General features: G+C 30.9%; 1 protein-coding gene across 1 annotated transcript in view; it reads left to right on the top strand.

Annotated features, from left to right (window-relative positions):
* LOC113518331 (probable cationic amino acid transporter) overlaps window positions 1–18,908 on the top strand; it is a 214,434-nt gene that overhangs the window by 99,516 nt on the left and 96,010 nt on the right. Inside the window, exon 6 of the mRNA XM_026903202.3 lies at window positions 11,273–11,375. Within this exon, the coding sequence (XP_026759003.1) occupies window positions 11,273–11,375 (103 nt within the window). The remainder of the gene's footprint in view (window positions 1–11,272; window positions 11,376–18,908) is intronic.

The raw sequence follows: 18,908 nt of genomic DNA, 5'->3' as shown, positions 1-18,908 counted from the left end.
TTTTTTTTATTTTCTTCTTTTCACAATCTTATTGAGATGATTTTATTTTTTTTACGAAATTTCAAATGACAAATAAGCTGACGGTTCACCTGACGAAAAGCGGTATCCGTCGCCTATAGACATGAATAGCACCAAGGACGTCACAGGATACTTTGTGATGCCCAAGGTGCCCTTTATGCGTTACCATTCTTGATGACTGTAATGTTATCTTTCCGCACTCTGTCATTTTACCGCCATATCCCACTCATTAAACTGAAACACAGCCATGAAATCGCAGCTATTACACGGCGAAAACACAAGTGAGACAGAGGTGCTCGTGCTACTTTTATACAGGATCTCCCTCTGGAATTGTAATTGTACCATTCAAAATCGCCGCCATTGTTGGCCATTACGACGGTTATACAAGCAATCCCTGACAACGGGATTTATTAAAATACGATTTCAATATATCCATACTTTATTACATCGTAGCTACCCTCCCTATTCTTTCCATAAACTGAGCTCATAAAATCGAGTAATGTTAACAGATGGTTTCTGCATCACCGCGAGTTGTAATAATATTGAGTTTTGATTGATTCACGATTCATATTGGATATTTAAAACGTTTATTGTCACTTGCATTTAATAAATTTATAATTTCAATTTCAATACTAGATAAAAAGTGTAGATCGAATAAAGTGGTTTTATATTAATTCTTAGTACTAGATTGAGCTAACTACATAGAGGAACGGAAAAGAATTAATACCTTATGCCATGTAATAAGAGATTTTTCATAATCTAAGCAAAAAGATTTTTGTTTTTAAATTTTCAACTGTGAATATTAATATGTAACCAAAACGAGAATTATATATTCATACATAAAAAAAATATAATTTCAAATATTTCCTACTTTTTGGGATGGTGGCACACATTACAGTAATTTCTTTAGTTTCATAAAATTTCAAATACAATTAAGAATAATAATTACATCCTCATGGCTTTTCATCGTCGACACATCTGTTGTCGACAGTTCGCCAAGTATATTTAAATTCGACGTGTCAGGAAGCGAGTCTGCAACCGTCACCGGGTTTAATTTGGTTTATGAATGGTGTTTTCATCATTACAAAATATAATTTGGGTCACATATTGTTATAAAATACTTGTGTTTTGTTCCACTGCGTTTGTTAGAAGAAAATATTTTTATAATTTTTAGGACGCGACCGTTTATAAATATAATTTAATATCGAAAATTCTAAAATACTAGTAAAGTAATATAGTTTCGTTGAATTCACCAAAGCAGGTACTGCTGTCACTATCCTACTCGAACAAATATAATTTCAAAATAGTTGTCTCAAATAAACTCAATTAGGCCTTTCAAAAAAAGAACACATCAAACTCATTAACAAAAAATTCTAATGCACAATCAATGACTAAAAAAACATTGCAAGTAAAGCAGATTCAACCAAAATTCTAATTATCCACTGATGTTTGCATCCAAATGCCCAAAAAAAATTTATATTTATGGTAAGTAATAATCGGCATGACTCTACAATAAGACTTTATAAAAAAAATGGAACAAAAAAATTCGGATGCTAGGATTACTTTTATGCGGCAGTATAAATCTAGGATTTCCTATTATTATACACACACATTTTATGTATAGTACTATTTATGACAGCTGTGTGGATGTGAATCACGCTGTTTTCATACGATGTCTCGAGACATGACAAGAAATTATTGTGTGATATTAATTGTTCGATCTATTAACCATGTTCAACTGTTCGATTCATTATCCCCAGTAGTAATGAATCGGAATATTGACCAACATTCTCTGAAGTATCATTATCACCACAAAATCTTAAACGCGAAATTACTGGAGCTTAATTAGAGAATCTGGAGATATGTCCGAAGATAAGCGGTCACAGAGACAGAAGACTAGATAGATGAAAGCCGGCGGGGACATTCATTCATGTTATAATTGGACAAAGCTTACCACAAAGCATCTGTTCTTCTAAGTTCAAATGTACAGAGACGGATTATCACATCTTATAATGAAACCCATATAGATTTATTTAAGACTACGTAGACAAGAATTTTTGTTCGCAAATAGTAAAATATTAGTTTTGCGTAATCCATGTATTTGCAGACTATGCTTTGTAGTATGCAATTGAGATAAATTTAATAATGAATAAAAAAGATAAAAGATATCACATAACAATAAAAGGAATACAATTGCTATTAGACAACATAAATTTGAGATATAATATACACATATATACATACATATACAAAAAGTGATTAGTACAAAAGGCGGACTTAATACTATATATGCATACATACAGTCAACCTTTGGTAAAACAGAAATGTAATTATGCGGAGTAAAATTGAAAATTGTTGAACAGACTTATCCAAATGGACTTCCAAATTATATAACACATGCAATGGATAACCACTGCACATTATGATCATGTAAATATACTTAAATAAATATATTAAACTAATATTATTTACCTGTGTGGTCTCGGCATAGAATAGGTGTCGTAAGAGCTGACTAAAAGAGGGTGAGGGATGGACAGAAATGTCCCTCCTAAAACATCTCTAAAGCCTGACCGACTGCCAAGCGTAGCAACTACTGGCAAAACCCCCAAAAGAGGAGGCTTAAATAAATAAAGCAACAATAGATCTCATAACTGCTTTCACAGCTTCTTCATAAGATATTCGTATACTTTTATTAAAGAAAATTTGTTAGACACTTGTCTTATGTCATGGGTAGCGCATTATAATATATTGTTTAATATTTATAGATGTACTATTTGACTCGACAAACGATGTTCTGTACAAACAATGCGAGTATGTCACTCGTAGTATTTTACTCTGTAAAATCACTTTGTTTGGTTTTATTTTTTATTTTATTTTTGGATTTTGTACAATAAAAGTACAAAGGAACACTTATGACAACTTTCTCTCTCTTACACAGACAGAGAAAGTTTTATATCTTAACAACTACTAATGCTATCGATTTGAAAGCAATATTATTGCCTATGTGTATAGCAATGGAAATATTTGAAAAAAATATTTTTATTTTCTTTATTAAGGGATCCGTACAATAATATCATAAATAAGAAATAACTATTAGGTACCTATTTCACATCATAAATGCAATAAAGTTCATTTTATCCCATGTTTATACATTTATGTATGAAACTCTCGGCATTTGAGTTCAAATCGCATCTGACCTGTTTATTTACTAGTCTTTTGCCCGCTACTTTGTGCCCGTAAACTTCAGAAGTAGTAAAATCAATGAAATAGATCATTTCTAGATAGAGCTTAAAGATAAAACATACACCAGGTATTAAGTCAGACATTCAGGAATACAAATGTGAAACTCACATAAAATTTGGTGCAGTAATTTTTGGCTGACACCAGAACAAACATAGAAACAGACAGATAAAATTTAAAAAAATGTTATTTCGGCATCTATTGGTCTCGTTAAGAACTCTCATATTATTTTTTCTAAATATTTAGTTATAATGTCATCATCATCATCATCATCATCATCATCATCATCATCATCATGTCAGCCTTTAACTGTTCACTGCTGAACACCCCCAAAGGGGAGGCTCTTGGGGGTTTGTGCCAGTAGTTGTCACGTTTGGCAGGCGAGTTGGTAACCGCAGTTAGGCTTTGTATGTTTTAAGAGGTATGCTGGTGCCCATTCGTCGTACTCCCTTAGTCGCCTCTTACGACCCCCACGGGAAAGGAAAGGATGGCCTATTCTATGCCGGGACTATACGGTGATCAATGATTAATCAATAATTAGGATTAATTGTGGAAAAAAACTGCCGTGTGGTCTTGACATACATACATATTGACATAGGCCACCCCTTCCTTTCCCGTAAGTGTCTTAAGAGGCGACTAAGGGAACTTAATGGTCGAGAGACAGGTAGCAACATCCCTTTGAAACATCACCAAATCCTGACGGCGGTTGCTAATCCGCCTGCCAAGCGTGACGGTTACTTGTGGTAAAATCCCGTTTAAGTGGGAGACCAATGTTCAGCAGTAGACTATAAATGACTGAAATGACAATAATGAGGATGATGATATGAGAAAAAATATTGAATTTATGAAAACAATTGTGCTTCTGATTGAAGGAAAAACAGAAATGGTAGACTAAGAAAAAAAATTAAAGGAAGAGAGGTCATTGAACAAATATGGCACAACCCGACTTGACAGTTCACTTGATGGAAAGCAATAAAACGTCGCCTTCAAACATGAATAATGTACTTTTTCGCCCATGGGACACCACGCGTTATTGCCGCTCGGTTCGATGGATATTTCACACCGCGTGCGATTCGGGTCAAAATTTAAATCAATATTCTTAATAAATTTTATTTCTTGCCTAAACCCATAATTTGTTAGTAGTAAAACTTAAAAACACAACATTCAATCAGTTCATATATCCCTGTCCACCACTAGTTGCACCTTATCCATAATAGTGTTTAGAATTCTAGTGCCCCTGGAGTAAACAGTTCGGCTTCTCTGCAATTACCTTTAGAATGCTATTAGCTGTTTACTAACTTTAAGAGAGAGAAGTTTGTCAATTTACCTGTATACTCGTATATATTTTACGCGATGTATTCTGAATGAATTTTTACAGTTCAGTTTTCAATCGACGGGGTTTACTTATGTATTACCTTCGTATCAATTTTTGTTATGATTGAAGACGGTTCACTAAGAAAATCAGAAATTATACAAAAGGGCGTACGTTTTTACATGACATGGGATGGAAAAGAGTTGACAGTCCTGATAGAGCATACAGTGTAACTATAGTTTGACAGAAATATTTGTATACTATGTCTTTGTGCATTGCGAATGCGATTTGAAGTATTTCACGTATACAATATCGAATAGATTTAGTGTGAAAATTCTGTGTTCCATTTATATCGTGTTTTAGAAAGACCTGTTGGAAAAGGATTTCGATTCACAGCGTGGTCAAACGGTACGTCGTCGTATATATGTAATATTTGTTTCCTGGAGCATACTAATGAGACAAATGTACGTATAGCAATAACAATAATTTATAAATTTGTTTCATAAAAAAAACCACTTTAATCAAGACAAATTATTATGGGCCCAAACAGGGAATATTTTTTAATAAATAATATTTTTTTAATAAAATATATTTAAAAATAAATATAAGAATAGAATTTATCAATTACAAAACTTAAAATATCAAAATCATACATCATTATTATTTTAATCAAATGTGGTCAAATTTAATATAAAAGAAAGTTGACGAAAACGTAACATACAAAGAGAAAAGCCGAGTTGGAAAATAACTTGGTTTACTTTTAATACTGTTGAAGTTGAAAATATTAACGTAACGTGTGTAGTCTCTATGTACGAGTACATCGGAAACAAAATGCCTTGACCTACTTATCACAGGAGTTTGACCTTAAAACTGCAATACAAGATTGTACACGGAACTTTACACCTGTCTTGGACTTGGAATTTTTCATCTAAACTTCTGCAGTTGTAGAACTCATGTCATACATTTTTGTCATACATGCACAATACAAATTTAAATGTAAATAATTAACATTCCTTTAAGCGAGTGTTTCTCTAGAGAAACTGAATATTTAACAAACAAGGGTTGATAAATGAAAAAAAAGTCCCAATATTAACAAGGAGTGTACAGCATCAAGATAGTATGGGGAGGTTCAAATTTTATTTTCGTTTCCAGATCCATATTTCTTAGGTAAACGTTCATTTTCACTGATAAAACTATCCCTTAAAAATATTTTCATTTCACGCTATATATTTGTAATGTTTCGAATCCATGTAGCACGGTCATTCTTTGCCCCTGTCTCGAGCTAACCTCACCCCCAATCTGTGAATTAATATGATCGTTTAAAAAAAGAACGCACCGCTTTCTATACATACACACATATTTACCGTATCGTTATATTTGGACCTTTCGTTACGTAGCAAACCAACCACGTATTACTTGTTTTTTTTTTTTATATAGTATCCGAGACGTGTAAGCACAACTGCTTGTGTATATCCGTTCTGAGAAAAAACGAAAAAACCTTTGCGATTTAATTTAATTGCTAAAGTATAGTACATTTCTATACGTCACGACTTCCGTGGCATACTGCGGTTCGATTTATATATTTACTAGCTGACCCCGTAAACGTTGTTTTACCACTTATTGCGAAATATAAAAATCGCAATTAAAATACAGGGGTTGATCGTAAAATGATGAAAATTTGAAGTTGTATGTATTTTTCAATGCTCAATTATAATAAAATAAAAATAAAAAAAATCGTCAAAAAAATAAAAAATAAATATTTTGGGTTGGGTCACCCTTATCTTTGACGGGTATGAAAAATAGATGTTGGCCGATTCTCAGACCTACCCAATATGCACACAAAATTTCATGAAAATCGGTAAAGCCGTTTCGGAGGAGTTTGGTAACAAACACCATGATACGAGAATTTTATATATTAGATATATATTAGGATACCCTAGCTTGAAGGCCATATGATTGGTACAATTGCGTAACACTTACTAAAATTTGGTAAGAACGTACTTACTAATAAAATGTATCACTATTTCTTTTCATTCTGGCTGTCAAAAAAGACGGCTGAGAGATCAAGAACAATACATAAGCTGAACTTAGTATTGAGTATTGTCATACTCACTTAGGTGCCTACGTATTTCAGTGTATTTATATTTTACACCACTTTAACAGTGATCAGTGTTCTTATAGCATAAGAATAAATCCTTATTGTTATGGTTATGGCTATAGGTAATATACTTCTCTTATGGGGAAAGCCTCGTGCTCACCAGTGGGACAATAATGTTTTATTGAAGAAGGTAAACCATAAAAGTTGCCACAGATAGTATACACTATTCATGGTGTAGCGGTTTAATATATTGTCTCATGTTTCAATTCCCGTACAATAAAAAAAATATATTTTATATTAATGAACAGGCAATTATTTTTATAGATCACCACGTTTTATATGCAGGTATTGCACGCCAATTTGAGTACTTATCCGCACTCAAATTGCATGCCAATTTGAGTACGGATAAGTACTCAAATTGCTCAATTTTTATACGTGCTCCTGGAACAAATTTGATTGATACAAGTTTATGCATTTACTATATAATTCTAGTATATGTGAGTAACTGTTTGACTGACATAAGTCTATCATTTTTTACTGCTCATATTAAAAACTCTGCTCAGTTTATGTCCCGAAGAGGTAGTTATTACTTTAAGTGTTTACTGCCAGCTTCCTTAATATTTCCAATAATGTCCTCGTAAAAACATAATATTTTTTGTCATTGGTATATTATATCTATACTAGCTGACTCGGCAAACGTTGTTTTACCATATATATTATTTCTAGAACTATACATGAAAATTTATCATACTACAATTATTATATTGGACTGCCATCTTACAACCCTATTGCAGCATATAAAAATCACGATTAAAAAACAGGAGTTGATCGTAAAACGGTGAAAATTTGAAGTTGTATATATTTTTCAATGCTAAATAAAATAAAAAAATTGTTTTTGGGGAGAGTCACCCTTATCATTGAGGGGTATGAAAAATAGATGTTAGCCGATTCTCAGACCTATCCAATATGCACACAAAATTTCATAAAAATCGGTAAAGCCGTTTCGGAGGAGTTTGGTAACAAACACCGTGACACGACAATTTTATATATAAGATTAGGCGTACAGATGCATAAAGTAGTACTCAAATTTGCAGCTTAATTTAGTATAGAGATTAAATGAAATGTATTAAGAGGCTGCCTTGCCAAGAAATAATCAATATACTATTCCTAAATCTATAAGTGACAACACAGAATGATGTTTATATTATAATATGAAATACCTACTTTATTACACCTTCGCCTACTTTAATTAAGTATTTATACTTACAATAGTAATAAATACTAAGCAAGTCGTATTATTTGAGCTGTTATATAATTAAAACATAGACTTATATACATTTTCCATATCATATTAGCCATTAATTGTCTAACTACTAAACATAGGCCTCCGTCTATTGGAGACTTTTTCCAGTAGTTTCTACTCTTGGCAGGCGGGTTGGGAATCGCAGTTAGGCTTTAGTGATGTTTTAAGGAGGACGCTGCTGCCCACCTTTCAACCATTTACATGTATCCATTTTTATGTTAATTTTACTCATTCAACCGCGACTCTGAATTGGAATAAAAAATATGCAGTCGTATTTGATATGAACTGTCAGTTTAATAATTTATTACCTTTAATTAATGTTTTAAAGTCTTGTTATCAATATTTATATTTCTGTGTATAATGTTATAATTTTTTAATATTCCTAAATCCTAATTAAAATCATAATTATGATACGCTCCATAACGCTCCATAACATTAGGTATTAAAAGAAGTGTTCAAAACACTAATAGCCTTATGCAATAAATGAACACCGTTATCCTACTTTACGTATACCACTTTATTCTCCGCAATATAAATTGACGGCGGTGATTGATTACACGATTTTAAAAACATACTGTGACGCTCCAATATTTCTGAACAAATACGATATTGAAATCTTCAAGAAAAGAATATATTTCTTTATAAAAGAAAACAAATACGACATTGGAATCTTCAAAAATAGAGTATAATCCTTCATAAAAGACCGGTAATACATCTACAGTTTTTCTGATGTTGCGGGTGTTTATGGGCGGCGGTAATCACTTACCATCAAGTGAACCGCAAGCTCGTTTGCCTTCTATGTTATAAAAAAAAATCTCGTTCGTTGCAAAAAAAGTAATCATAGTTAAGAGGTACTTCTTAATACACATAAATTAACTGATATATTAATTGTTATTACATTACACCATTTTAACATGACTCTAGCAACAGGGTCGAAGTCAGCGCGCACATAACAAATGTATGTATTTTTATTACATATTTGTACGAGTATATTTATATAATATTTGTTTAATAATATTTATATATATATATATATATATATATATATATATATATATATATATATATAATCATAATGTGCAGTAGTTCTCTGTTGTATGTGTTGTAATTTTTTTTACCGCATAATAAAATTTCTGTTTAGCCAAAGATTGACTGGGAGAGAATGCTATATAGTCTTAAGTCCGCCTTTTGTACCAGACATTTTTTTGTAAATGGTCAATAAAGAATAAATTAAAAAAAATCAAATCATAGTAAAAGCTATTTAATTATGTAGGTAATTGTAAGTTATGTATAAAAATTCTTATGTATGTGTAGGTGATGTAGCAGCTACTTGTTCATTTCGCATAATTAAATACACATAAATCTACAACATATACTAATCTATCATACCTAAATATTTGGTGGTAACTTCATATTTTCTTTTGAAATTTTTAAAATGTTTTTCGCTAACTAAATCCAAATTTTCAATGATAGCTTAATAAAAATATTGTATAATCAATGTTTTAATTCTATATAATCTAATATTAGAGCACTTTTTAATAAATATAAATATAAAAATATTGAAAACTGTTGAATTATTTTTGGAAATTAACAGATAATTTCCAACAACAACACTAATATATAATGTGAATGTTCTTAGGGCTTCTCGTCAGGTAATCTTTAACTTATATATATACACTTTTACGAAAAATTCCTTCTGGAGTAAGCAAAGAGGACCAAGTGTCAAAGATCTCTATTTTTACATCTTTTGCTTTATGCATTTTCATAACTCGTCTCATACGGGCACGCCGATTTCGATGACTCTCGACTCCTCCTTCAGATATAATAAGGTATATCATAATAGATTAGCTTAAGTCTCTCCCGGTATCCATTCATATTCGCTTTGTATATCTGTTTTGTTTACCTCACATCTGACATCATTTCCACATAAAAATAAGATATCTACATATTTGGAGCCTCGTAACACATCGTAAACACTCAGGTTGCTGTCTTATCAAAAATCCGTGTCCTTGGTCGTCGAAAGTCAAAAAGCGCCTTAAAAATAAGAATACTTCATATAAAGCCTCTCCATACATGTGCACGGGGGAAATACAAAATTTTCCGGGAAACAAGAAGACTTCCTGTGTTTGCCTTACACAACTTTATTACGAAACATTTTCATGGGAGGTATAAGTTTTTATTTGCGTAATTAAACAGCTTAGAAAATACTTTTATAATTTAAATACATATTATTTAATTTTTTTTTTAAATTAAATATTGTATAAGGAATGTTACTTACTTACTTGCTGATAATGTAGCTTTCTACAGGTGATAGAATATTTAAAATCGGTTAAATATATACATTATAATATATACGTGTATATATATATATATATATATATATATATATATATATGTATATATGTATATATATATATATATGTATATATATATATATATATGTATATATATATATATATATATATATATATATATATATATATATATATATATATATATATATAAATTTTAGTTTCATTGATTTAAAACGAATTTCTCATAGCAAATTTTTTTACTAAAACGTTGCAATTCGGTATTATGTATTATTAATAATAACAATATAAAAATCTCCAGTACATTAAGAAACGAATGTACCTATTGAAATTAATATCGATATATCAATCACAATAAAATAAATTACGTCACTAGAATAACTTATAATTGTATTGGATAACACCATTAATTATTTTAACATTAAGTTTCAAATATAACACCTACAATTATCTACAACGATAGATTTCAACTAAATTATGACTTTTATTATTATCCTTTCTTAATTAAATGTATAAAAATAATTAATATAAAATATTCTGTTTTATTATAAACTCAATTTCTTCAACTGTTGAGTAAAGATCTAATATAGAAAAGGGTAAAAAATATGAAGCGCAGATACTAATAATATTCAGTGGGCCTATTTTTGAGGGAAATGTATAAGAATGGTTAACTTTTTATTTAAAGGGTGAACTTTTATTTATTTATTAGATCTATTATCGGCGTTCTCTTCTTGGGATACGTTTTTATACAACTTTTAATGACTAACAAGCTGACAACTCACTTATGAAAGAAAATATATATAGGAAAGTAAATGTCGCTTATTAAAAATACCATGGGCATCATAAACTGTGACTTGAAAGTACTCCTCAAACGCTACCATTTTTACAGGATGACCATATAACTGTTCATCTCCAATATCATTCATCTCCAATATCATTCGACGTGTTAATTTTTTTCTTCCAATAACATTGATTGTACACTTACACAGATTGGAACCAGTGCCTGCGCTCGAGCCCTGAGTGCCTGCTTTGACTCTCTATGCGAAGGTGCTATCGCGCGATATCTAGCAAGCAAAATTGGAACATTATATGGTGAGTATTCTTTATTTACTAGTTATATATATAAATACTTGCCAATCCAGCTACCAAGTGTGGCAACTTCTAACAATCCTCCCCTCTTACGTCCAATGGTAAATACTAGAACAGTCTATGGGGAAAGCATATTTTCAGCAGTGGATAGTTAAAGGTTGATGTGATTATGATGTAAATATGTACTCGCTGATACGGCAAATTCGTTTTGCCGTCTATTGCCACCTACTGCGAAGCAAAATTATCTTATCTTTCAAGTTGGAGCAAACAAAACATATTTCATTAAAATCAAAACGGTTTTGTAAAATAGTATGATTTGTATATTTATTAGAATTAGTATAAGCTTAAGCAATTATGTACCTACAAAATGAAATTTGTAATATATCAGTAGTCTATTTAAAAGTTTTTTTGCCGTGCCATCCCGAGATAGGATGAGCCATCCCTTCATTTGTCGTGAGTTTTACTACACCCAGGCGACATAGGGAACTTGAGAACTTAATTATCGTAGGATAGGTATCAGCGTATCTCTTTTGCCAACTTACTTTCATTGCCAACTTACCTGCTAATCGAAGCAGCTACTGACAAAACTCTCCCAATAGAGGAGACCCATGTCCAGCAATGGAAATAACAGCTAATGTGATGATGAAAATGGGCATCTTTGCTTAAGGAACATGACCTTCCTTAAAATATTAGATTTTCCCATACAGACTTAAAAATTTTAGTCATTTTCATGTTTCTTTGAGAGAAATTTTCACATTCACCAACAGAACACACCCTTTAGAAGAGGCTGACGATTTCGATTTCAACCTGGATACAAATACGCCCTCGTGCACATACTTTAGATATTTGTATACTATATAAACATATAGAACATGTACGAGGAGCGTACGTTTTTAAACACGCAAAAGCGAATTTCTCCTTTTGAAGATGCCGTCCCTTTTGTGAGGCGTTCGCGTATTAAAGAGAAGCCTTCAAGTGTAACGTTGATCATTCTTGGAAATCAAAGTGTAGTAAATTACAAATATCATAGAATTCAGCTTTTGTTTATATATAAAATATACACCAGTGGGAGATTTTGTACAAAAGTCGATTGCTTGGGTACCTCTGTCGCATTCGTGTTTCTACCGTGAAGCAGTTATGTTTGCATGGCTGTGTTTCGGTTTGAAGGGTGGGATATGGCGTGAATTTACTGGGTACAGAGGAATAACATCTGAGTCCTCAGGAATGGCAACGCATGGGGGGTATCATGAGCGAAACAGTATACTCTGTTATGTTCATGGTACTGCTCATGTCTATAGGCGACGGTTACCACTTTCCATCAGGTGGGCCGTTAGCTTGTTTGCCATTCTAAGTTGTATAAAAAAAAAAACGCTTTATGGTAGACTTGTTTTTATCCGCGACTTCGTTCGCGTGCCCGAGATATATTCACTGACGAAGATATAAAGTGGCCTACGCCCTTCTTCATTCCATATAGTACATATGTATATACCAAATTTCATACTAATTAGTTATAAAGAGTTAATAAATAAATTCACTTTCATGTTAACAATATTAGTTTGTAATATACATAAGGCTGATCTAATTTGAGATTGTTAGATGATGACGTACCTTACTGCTATGTAAATCAATGGAAGCAATTAATCTCGGTTATGAAACGAGACAACCCTATTGTTATTAGAATTAAAGTTCAATGTGTTTTATGCTATTAGAAGTCTAACTAATAAATAAGTAATACAAGTCAATTTATTATATTCATTTCTTAATTTGTCTACCTTATACCTATATATATATATATATATATATATATATATATATATATATATATATATATATATATATATATATATATATATCCGCAAAATAGTTATGTACATATTTAACAATTACATAAGATCACCATTGAAAGCCCTTAATCTATTAATTATAAATTGTTATTTAATTAAAAATATTAGTAATGTTATTTATTTAATGGCGTGTAGCCCCGGCATAGAAAGAGCCGCCCTTTCCATTCTCACGGGTGTCATAAAAGGCGACTAAGAGAACTTAATGGTTGAAAGATGGGTTCCAACGTCCCTCTTAAAACATCGTCAAGGCCTACCTGCAGTTGCCGACCCGTTAGCCAAGCGTGGCAACTACTGGCAAACCTATTATGGGGAAGGTCTATGTTCTGCAGTAGGCAATTAATGACTGATATTATAACACATTGTGCATTTACTTTAAAAATTAGTTAAATTTAACATAATCGTAACATACAGTAATATTTTTAATAGGCGCTGTTTTTACTACAGTCAATAAATATTTGTCAGGCGAACGAAGTCGCGGGCATAGCTAGTTAATTTAATTAATTAAATCTGTGTCCATCCAATCGATATACCTTTAGGCACTTAATCAAATCTGCGCCAAGCAATGTTAAGCCTTAGTTGAGTCTTCAGTAATATTAATAGGATCACTGATTAAACTATCGACGTTGAATGACCAACTAAACAGCATAGCTAAGTGACTACGTTCGTCTTGATTGATTCTAAATCCTGACATAATTGGTGTTTCCCTATTTAATAAATAATATTAATACTATCGGATTTAAATACAAAGCACCATCTAGTCTATGGATGAATGAATTAATGAATAAAAATTTATTTTATTAATCCAACAACACTTACATACGCTTTATTATATTACATATAATATGTGTAGTTCGTATTATAATTAAGCTAGTTACATAAAGACATGATATCCATAACCCGGGGGTAGTCACCCTCAGTGATGATCCCATCTGAGCCCTCCTGCCTAGACAGTTGAGAAGACATGTCGTCGTTGAGCACCTGAATATACGTAATGATTATAAGCATAGACCAATTAAAAACATCATCATTATCAAGTCAGTTATTAATTGCCCACTGTTAAACATAGGCCTCGCGCTATTAGATTTTGCCAGTAGTTGCCACGTTTGGCAAGTGGATTCGCAACCGCAGTTAGGCCTTGGTGTTATTTTAATAAATATAGACATACTTAATTTTATTGTATCTACGAGTACATAGAAAAATAAAAAAACGAATACAAGTGAAGAATACTTATGTAAACGTATAAATGCCCATGTTGAGGATCGAACTCATAATCATAAAAAGGCGTTATACCTACTGCTTCACAACCAAGGTTACGGTGAATTTATCATTATGGTCTAATTTATTAGTAAAACTAAATCATAGAACCATACGGATACAATGGGATCGATTCTGTGGTACTATTTCTCTAAATTTAACTCTTAACCTAATATTTTAATTGAATAATTCCACCAAATTGCTGTTTTATGGTCCATCATAAACAAAACTAAACCCCCAAGGGAGAGGGTTATGTTTAACAGTGGACAGTTAAAGGCTAATATGATATAATAACAAACTAAACTTATAGTAATTGGATTTAAATCTATTAGAAAACTAATTAATATTGGTCGTTACAAGAAAAAATATGTTGTCACATCTAGTTAAAATTTTAATTTTGAAGATTATGTATTAGCGATTGAGAACCTCAGATACGACCTTAATGTTATATTCATAGTAAGTATACAATTTATACGTAAATATTTTTTACAACCTTGTAACTTAATGTTGTAAACAAATCTGATTAAAAGCTTTCACAGTAATATTAAAATCCCATAGGCGTTACAACTTTTTTTCTCTTTGAAATAAACTTTTTTCATATTTTGTTACTTTATCCGACTTTGAGATTTTTAATACCACCGGAATTTCAAGGCCAAATCTTTTATCTTTTAAAAGATAAAAACAGTAAGGATAAACTGGAATACCATATCGTTGTAAATTTCTATTGTAGCAAATAAAATAAAATAATTCAATCTACTAATGATAGTTTGTTCAAGCACGTTTTGCGACGCGTGTTTCATCTCTAAACGAGACATCTTCAGGCAAATTATCTAATAATTTGATTGAAGGCCAATATGGGTGATTGTGAAACTTCTGGTAGTAATAGTGGAGGGCAATCTTCGAGTGTTGACAGTCACACACATATTAATCGTAGCGAAATTAAACAAAATAATTGTAAACAAATAACCAGTGAAACAGGATTCTGGTCCTGAAAAAATAAAAACAACACGAGAGAGTAAACCCTATGAATTGGTAGAATTATCATAACTGTTTTAGATTTGGCGGTGGTATCATGTAACGTAAATACTCGTAAAAAATACTAGCAATCTGGCTCGGCTTTACACGGGTATTTGTGTTTCGTACACGTATATAGAATGGAAAGTTCAAATTGTCTTATTTGAATCTATGTTTCTATTATCCAATTTTAACCTAATTTGTATTAAGAAAAGCATCATAAAACTAATCGGACCGATTACATATAAGAATAAATGAAGTTGTTCCACAGTTGGGAAAAATAAGTAACACAAAAAATACAGTCAAATTACGCACCGCCCTCTTTTTGAAGGTCGTCCAAAAGTTAAACTCAATTATAAATATAATAAAAGTAAAATACGCAGCAATCATTTGAATAAAAATATAAAATGTTTCAATAAAACTGAAAAGAAATAGTCTTTCTTTCATATTTTCTTCAGTCTCGTTGGTGAAGAGAAATTTATTTCTACGCGTTTATTAAACTTTTTCCAATTTGTCGGTTTACACACCTTTAACATCCTAACAAACCAGTAAATTGCAAAAAGCGACTTTCCTCTCCATTAAACGTTGCGTAAGGAATAACTTTGTGAATCATAATCTGTAAAAAAATATTCTATTAAAAATATTGTGAATACTTGATCACAGAACAGATAATTCTAGGTGTCGCGTCTCACTATGTTTTTTATTATTAAAATTACTTTGTTCTTTTAAAGAAACTTATATTTTTTTTTTTCGATAAAATTATAAAACACAATATAAACTATTTCGTTTATTTATTTAAACTTTAATGTTACTTTTGTTCCATATATTATTGATAATAGGCGAACTTAATGCTATAGGCATTCTTTACCAGTTAACCTTTAGAATGTACAGAGATAATTATAAATATATAAATCATAAAATAGTCTATGATGGCCATGTTATCAAACATTATGCCTCCATACTCTATAATTTAATAATAATACCGTGTAGTCCCAGCATAGAGTAGACCATTCTTTCCTTTCCCGTGGGTGTCGTAAGAGGCGACTAAGGAAACTTAATGACCGAGGGATAGGTAGCAGCGTCTGCGGTTACCAACCCGCTTGTAAAGCGTTACAACTACTGGCAAAACCCTCCTAATGGGAAAAGCCTATTTTCAGCAGTGGACATTTAACGGCATTGGAACTAGAACAATTTAATTTCACTGCTCTGCAGCTGCTTCACGAAAGAAACACGAGTGAAACAGAGATGTCCATACGACGTTTATACAATGTTTCACTCTGATGACTTTATACAAAAATCATCTCACGTCATCTACTATAGTATAGGTATTATAATTATTCTTAGTAATATTATAAACGTGTAAGTGATTTTGTTTGTTACCTTATAACGCCTTAACGACTTGACCAATCAATATGAAATTTGGTATACACATACCGTATGGGATGGAGAAGGATACTTTTTATTCCGGTCAGTAAACATATCCTGATCACGCAGACGAAGTCGCGGAAAAAACTAGTAACTTAACATATTAATGTAATATGTTAAGTTACTAGCAACAAAAGCGGTTACCGGTATCAGGTGGGCCACCAGTTTATATGCCATTCTAAGTTGCATAAAAAAAATATTACAGTAGCAACCATCTCATTTTCACATTGACAGTTTCAAACTGAATATGCGCTTTTAACAAACCAAGCGATCAAGTTATTGATTGTTTGATTTAATATATAAAATAAATCAACAACTGAAGAACAAAAAATAAATACAAAATTGAAAAGAAATAAGACCCTTCAAATACACTGTTATTTCATCAAATCGACAGGAAAACTTGTTAGTAATTTCATTCTAAGGATTTTGTGCCGACATATTCGGAAGTTTTAACGTAAAATATAACTATTACAAAATTTGTAAAATACTAATAAGTTTCTATTTGTAAAAACTTTATATGGTAACATTATTTCACTAAGATAGTTTTAGTAATATTTTTAGGTCTTACACTAAAGAAATAAAATCATTTCAAAATAGAAAAATTAATACTTATTTAAATATATCATTCTAATTATAATATATATATATATATATATATATATATATATATATATATATATATATATATATATATATATATATATATATATATATATATGTTAAATATCACCGCCATAAGGGGACATTTGGTAGACAGGTTGGCAACTGTTAGGCTTTTCGTGATGTTTTAAGAGGGATACTGCTGCTCATGTCTCGACCTTTCCCTTCCTATTTCCCTTAGTCGCCTCTTACGACGCCCACGGAAAAGGAAGGGATGGCCTATTTTATACCGGGATCGCAGGGCATATATAAATATATATATATATATATATATATATATATATATATCGTCATAGTCGTACAATACTGATGGATATATATATTTAATATTTGTTAGATTCGTCAGTACTCTACGACTATGACGATATATGTGTGGGTGTGTATTATATATGCTTTAGTTCCGTATATAATATTTTTCTTCTGTAAATAATGTTTATTTAGACTTTTGTACTAGTTAGGTATTTCTTTCGGCATGGAATAGGATAGAAGCATTAATTTGTTGATTTTTTAATCGATATATTTTGAATATTTCTCAAGATATCATTTTACTTGTTTTTGCTCGCAACTCAACGCTACATTGAATAGTTTTTATACTACTAAAACAAAAAACAAATATGTGGCTCGCCTGATGAAAATGAAACGATGCTTTAATTATTCTAATGTTATCTTACAAAGTAATTAACTGTAATATTATAATATATTTCAATATGTAATATTATAATATATATATATATATATATATATATATATATATATATATATATATATATATATATATATATATATATATATATATATATATATATATATATATATACAGTTAATTCTGAACATATAGCATTTTATTTGTGACAATATTTATATGAAAAATAAAATAAAAATTAATTAAATTTAGAGACTTATATGAGTAAGTAAGAATAATATTATAGACACGCGAGTTGCTTTATACCTAAAATTAAATACAGGTTTTATTTGTAATCTCTTCATTATAACTGGATATTAATGCTATCTAATATCAAGATTTCCATAAAATTATTTAAAGAGTATTTCTAAGAAACTGACTGAGATATTATTTTATATTCCTCCTATTTAAATTTTTAAAATTTTTACTTAAACAATTTCTTTCTTTATTAGAAAAGTAAGCACTTTTACTTATTTAGTGAAAATAAAGCGGTACCTATATATTTCCCTGTATAATTTATAACTAGAACGAAGCCCCGCAGCTTCGTAGTTCCTGTGTAAATTTCTGGAAATCTTTTATTAACGGCACTTTCATTGCCTACGCAAGGAATGTTTGTACGAAATTTCAGACATTTACGGTATTACCACAAAAAATATT

Source organism: Galleria mellonella, unplaced genomic scaffold (assembly GCF_026898425.1).
Source record: "Galleria mellonella isolate WM207_F2 unplaced genomic scaffold, CSIRO_AGI_GalMel_v1 utg33, whole genome shotgun sequence".
Lineage (NCBI taxonomy): Eukaryota > Metazoa > Arthropoda > Insecta > Lepidoptera > Pyralidae > Galleria > Galleria mellonella.
The sequence above is the reverse complement of the archived record's forward strand: the minus strand, read 5'-3'. Positions and strand labels throughout refer to the sequence as shown.